A 5,093-nucleotide genomic window follows, 5' to 3' on the forward strand; every position below is an offset into this window, starting at 1 on the left:
AAAAGAAAGGGTGGAAAGGATGTATAGAAGCTCGTGTAAAAAAGTAAGAGAGAGGCGAGATAAAAGGTAGAGGGGAGACAAGCTATGAATTTGTAGAGATAGAATTATATATTACATAAAATAGAGTTAATGGGTTAGTGGATAGTCACATTGACTTCTAGTTAGAGGTGCATAGTTCAAATGTAGTCTTACAATGCAATGTGATTTAAGGAATTTTATTCCTTTTTGCATTAAAGACAAAATTGGCGACCCCCCTTCCTTTTTTCCTATAAAAGGAGGTTGAGGGGGCTCATTTGGGGGGGAGGAGGAGACTATCACCATTTTTCCTTCGGAGCTCTTCATCTTCTTCTTCACCACTTCTCTTCATCTCTTCATACCCCTTCATCCCCTCATCGCCACGTGCTCGTCTTCTTCGCGTTGGCACTCAAAGTGCTCATGAGCCCAAGCTTCGTTGGTTCGACGTTGCTTCGCCCCGTTTGTCGTTGCGAGCCCGTGTGCTCATCGTTCAAGTGGTCGTGGTTCGTTGGGGTTGGCATTTTGGTGGTGCTCGTGTGTTCATCTTCGCCGTGTTCGGTTTTGCTATTGTCTCTAAGGGCATTTAGTATTTATGTTTTGATTGAGCTTGTGGTTGACTAGAAGTTGCCATTGTAATCAAACCCTATTTTATAAAGGGTCCTCTAGCGTTGGAATCGAACACGTATTTATTTCTTTGGCCGAAATCATTCATGTTTCCGTCTTCTTTCTTTCTTTCTTTGTCCATGTCTTCCTTGTACGTTCAGCCGTCTTGCGACGAGGGAGCGTTTCAGGCGTGCCCATGCACCTCTCCTCCTCATAAAGACGTCGACGAGTCGTGATCAACGAAAGCCATCGACCTCACAAAACAAAGGGCAACAAGCCCTTGCTCAGAGAGGATTCGTAGAGAGAGTTTGTAAAGTGGATTTGTAGAGAGGATTTGTAGAGAGAGTTCGTAAAGTGGGTTCGAAGAGAGGATTCGTAGAGTGGGTTCGCAGAGAGGATTCGTAGAGAGAGTTCGTAGAGAGGATTCGTAGAGAGGGTTCGTAGAGTGAGGATTCGTAGAGTGGGTTCGAAGAGTGCTTTATATTTATAAGATTTAAAATAAATAAATAAATAAATATTTATCCCTTGAGTACTCCCTAAGACCCCCATGGTCCCGCCCAAGTAATACACGCGCGCGAAACTTTGCGACAACAGTGTTAACTACAATGAAATGTTCGTGCCAGTCATGAAGATGACAATAGTCCATATGTTGTTGGTCGTAGCTGTGACAAAGGGATGCCATTTTCATCAAATGGACGTGAAGAACGCGTTCCTGCAAGGCAACCTTGAGGAATACGTTTTCATGGTACAACCTCTCGGTTTTTAGTCTGAGTTGAACAAATCGGCGGTTTGCCGATTGAAGAAGTCCCTTTACGGACTCAAGCAAGCCCTCAAGCTTGGAATGCCAAAATTATGCAGCGCCTACGTAAGATGGGGTTTGCTCTATCAAAATCCAAGTCATCCTTGTTCATCCGGCATGGTCAAAGCGGGCCAAGCACATCGAAGTGCATTGCCACTTCGTGCGCAAGCGTGTTCTCTCTAGTGAAGTGGAATTGATGTATGTTCCAATGGATCAACAGGTTGCTGACATCTTCACCAAGCCCCTTGGTCTTGACAAGTTGCGACACTTCTCGGATATGCTAGGCTTACAACATCTTGAAGTACCTCACTTGAGGGGGAGAATTAATTAGGGAAGAACAAAAGGATGCAGACTGGGGAGTAGCGAAGAAGACGCGCTAGAGCCAGAGCCAATTGGACATAGGGGCAGAGCTAGAAAGTCTTGGGCTGAGATAGCCAAAGGCCAGTTTGAAGACAAATCAGAGGTCGTAGATTCGGATGAGAGGAATGATTCGGACGAGCCAAATCACATGAAGGCCAAACGAATGAGGAGGTAGCCAAAACCGATGCAGATACGGACAAGCTAACGGGTCGAAGGGCGCAAAATCTGCAGAGGCAAGGAGAAGGCCGTTGAGGGCTTGAGAGCAGACAAGCCGACCAGACGGGCCAAGGAGCATTGGATTGGATGGGTCATGGAGCGCAGGCAAGGAGGTATGAAGCCAAGAGACGCCGGAGTGGAGGATCAACTGGAGCTGAGGAACAACGACCTCAAGTTGAGCTTGAGGGGGTGTTTTGAGAGACAAGCTCAACATGAAGCTAGACCGATTGAAGAAGCCAACAGCCGGATCGGTTGGGAGGATCCATTGAGTAGCCAATAGCCAAGGAGAGAACATTTAAGTGACTAGACCATGACTAAGAAGACGTCTGATTCAGTAATATATATCCAAGAAGGCTACTTCAACAATCCATTGCCAAGAAAACTTCTAATTTAGATTCCATAGCGAAGGAGACAGACAATTCAGAAGAGAAGACCCATGATTTAGAAGTTATGGCCAAGAACATACCTGAGGTGTAACATCCATCATCAAGAATGAAATGCAACATATCTTACTACTAATGGTGGTACTAGATACGCGAATGCACATATACAGACTAAGAGTTCTGGTCAAAGCTCATTTAGGTCAAAATGCCATAGAAGCACACAAAGCACTAATAACACCCTAAATTGTTAAACGGAGATAATTGCAGAGAAGCAAAAGAAGAAAGTACTTACCAAGTGGGGGTGGAGGTTCAGGTTTTAGGTCTAGGTGTGGGTGTGGTGGTTGTGTATGTGCAACAGGTTTCAAAAATACAAAAATAGGTGGAAAAATGCAAATGTGCAAGGTTTTAGCAGCACTTCAGTTGTGCCCGGGTTAGGTTCAAACTTTGGGTTAGGTAAGAAAGTCTTGGTTAGGTTCTCTGGTCAGGTTAGGTTCGATGAACCAGGCAGGTTATGTTTACAGAATCACAAGGACCGAGTTAGGTTTATAGAGTTTGGGTTAGGTTTAGAAAATTACATTGCTCAGGTTAGGTTGGCATAGTCCGGTCCGGGTTAGGTAATGTCATGGCAAGATGTGCCTAGGTTAGAAATTACAATGCTCGGGTTGGAAAATGTCAATGCTCAAGTTCGACGTGACATAGGCTCGTCAGAGCTAGGTTGGGTTTTAGGGGCGTGTTTTTTTGTGGATAGAGATCGCATGCGCCTTTCGAGACATGCTTCGCACTGGACCGCGATTTCCTCACTATCATGCGGCGGCCACGCCTCTTTATTATTTGGTAAAGCAAATACAAATGCATACATACATACATACATACATACATACATACATATGAAACACGTACATATGTGTATGTACATACACCCACATACATACATATACATATGTCTTTCTTTTGTGGTGGCGGTGATGGTGTAGGCAACAAACAACGACAGCGATGGCGCCTCCCCGACCAGACAGTGCGGAAGGTCTGTGTGCTCTGTCTCTACCCATGTTATGTGTTTTCTACCGATCTACTCAAGGATCCATTGTTTCTTCTTCGTCTTTCAGGAATCATACTTAATTTCGTGAACGAGGTATTTTTCTCTGGTTCATTCATCATCCTTCTTCTTTCTTCTTCTTTTGACGATGATAGTTCTGCTGCAGCAAAACCGGCCTTTGAATGTCCAAAATGTAGCGGACGCTCTGCAGAAGCATGGCATAAAAAAGGCTACAATTCAGAAGGTGCTGGATGCACTGGCCGACTCAGGCCAGGTTTCCTCCAAGGAGTATGGGAAGCAGAAGATTTACGTGGCGAGGCAGGATCAGTTCCACATCCCCACCCCGCAGGAGCTACTGCAACTAAAGGCCGAAAATGAGAAGCTCAAGAAGGAATACGAGGCAGAGAAGGCTTCACTGTCAGGACTGGAAGGAGGTATGTATGGTTTAGGATGCATCGCAACTATTTCAGGCAAAACAATAAACATTCTTGTTATAATACTCTTCAGTTTCTCGATTGCTTCTCTTTTTGCTCCTTCTTTCTTATCTCTTGAGTTCCGCATTAACCAATTTCTTTAAGTTTTAAGAATGTTTCTTCCTTCGTATGCTTTCTAGACCTTCGTATGCTTGAATCCAATCTCACACTAGAGAAAATCAAAGAGAAGAACACGAAGATGAGATTAAACGTGAGTGTTACCGAGTGTAATCTCCGTTAGCTCTATTTCCTTCTTAGGGATACACAAAAATCATCAGTCGTTTTCTGTTTTCTGTACTCAGGTAAAGAATGCAGAAGAGAAGTTGCGATGCCTGCAGGAAGGAGCAATTTTGGTGGATCCAGAGGAGAGGGAAAAGATCCAAGGGATCTGCATTGCCAGAGTTTCTGAGTGGAGGAAACGCAAGAAGGCCTTCAAGGAGCTCTGGGATCTGATAACGGAGTCCTTACCCAAGGACCTGAAGGAGTTTAAGGTCAATCCGTATCCAAAATCCATTGCTAATTTGTTTTGTGAACTCTTGATTCGGTGACACTTGGCTTCCATTTGCAGTCAACTAACGGGTATATAAAACATTTGTCTGTGTTCCTGATGATGATACACACTGCAGGAAGAACTGGGCATTGAGCTTGATGAAGATGTGCAGGTGAATATCCAGGATTATGCCGACCTTCTTCCGAAGAAGCAGAAGCGATAATTAAGTGGGACTGAAAGAAAGATGCTGATATTCTTTATCCAATTTTAGCATGCTGTCTAATTCCATTTGGGGTTCTAGCTTAAGCAAAATACATCAAATCTTAAAAAGTGACTTCATTTCTGGTTTTGAATGTCAACGGTGACTACTATTTTCAAAATAGGAGGAGAATGAAAATACTACCTTTTCAGAAAACTCTGAGACGTACATTGCCATGTTAATCTCTGCTCTCATAAAAGGGGTGACAAATGTAGTTAGTTATGCATTGATGTTTGAGATCAGGCCTTCATAGGATTTGGAGATTGAAACTAGGGCTATTCAATGTTTATGTTCTTGAACACCCAAGCTTGTGACATTCATGAACACTGTATGTGAGTATTATAACACTTAAGGAAAAGCTGTTCATTCTGATGTAGATTTGCTAAGAAGTAGCAGTAATTTATTATATGGTAATGGAAGAAAATGGGAAGTGATTATGTTAAGCATGCATGCAAAAGT

At 43.5% G+C, this 5,093-nt stretch overlaps 1 protein-coding gene across 2 annotated transcripts; it reads left to right on the forward strand.

Annotated features, from left to right (window-relative positions):
• The first annotated feature begins 3,326 nt into the window (after positions 1-3,326).
• Positions 3,327-4,790, forward strand: AHP2 (Tat-binding protein 1(Tbp-1)-interacting protein (TBPIP)). Of its 2 annotated transcripts, none has more exons than XM_087322037.1 (6): positions 3,327-3,400; positions 3,480-3,508; positions 3,579-3,846; positions 4,026-4,096; positions 4,188-4,376; positions 4,512-4,790. In XM_087322037.1, the coding sequence occupies exons 1-6, from the start codon at positions 3,370-3,372 to the stop codon at positions 4,596-4,598; spliced, it is 675 nt and encodes a 224-aa protein (XP_087178163.1). In that variant the 5' UTR covers positions 3,327-3,369; the 3' UTR covers positions 4,599-4,790. The 2 variants fall into 2 exon arrangements, with proteins under 2 accessions (XP_087178163.1, XP_087178164.1); XM_087322038.1 differs by having other exon boundaries at positions 3,483-3,508.
• The last annotated feature ends 303 nt before the right edge of the window (positions 4,791-5,093 follow it).

Source organism: Azolla caroliniana, unplaced genomic scaffold (assembly GCF_043228905.1).
Source record: "Azolla caroliniana isolate FFs.n. ecotype wild unplaced genomic scaffold, voAzoCaro1.0.p SCAF_7, whole genome shotgun sequence".
Classification (NCBI taxonomy): Eukaryota; Viridiplantae; Streptophyta; class Polypodiopsida; order Salviniales; family Salviniaceae; genus Azolla; species Azolla caroliniana.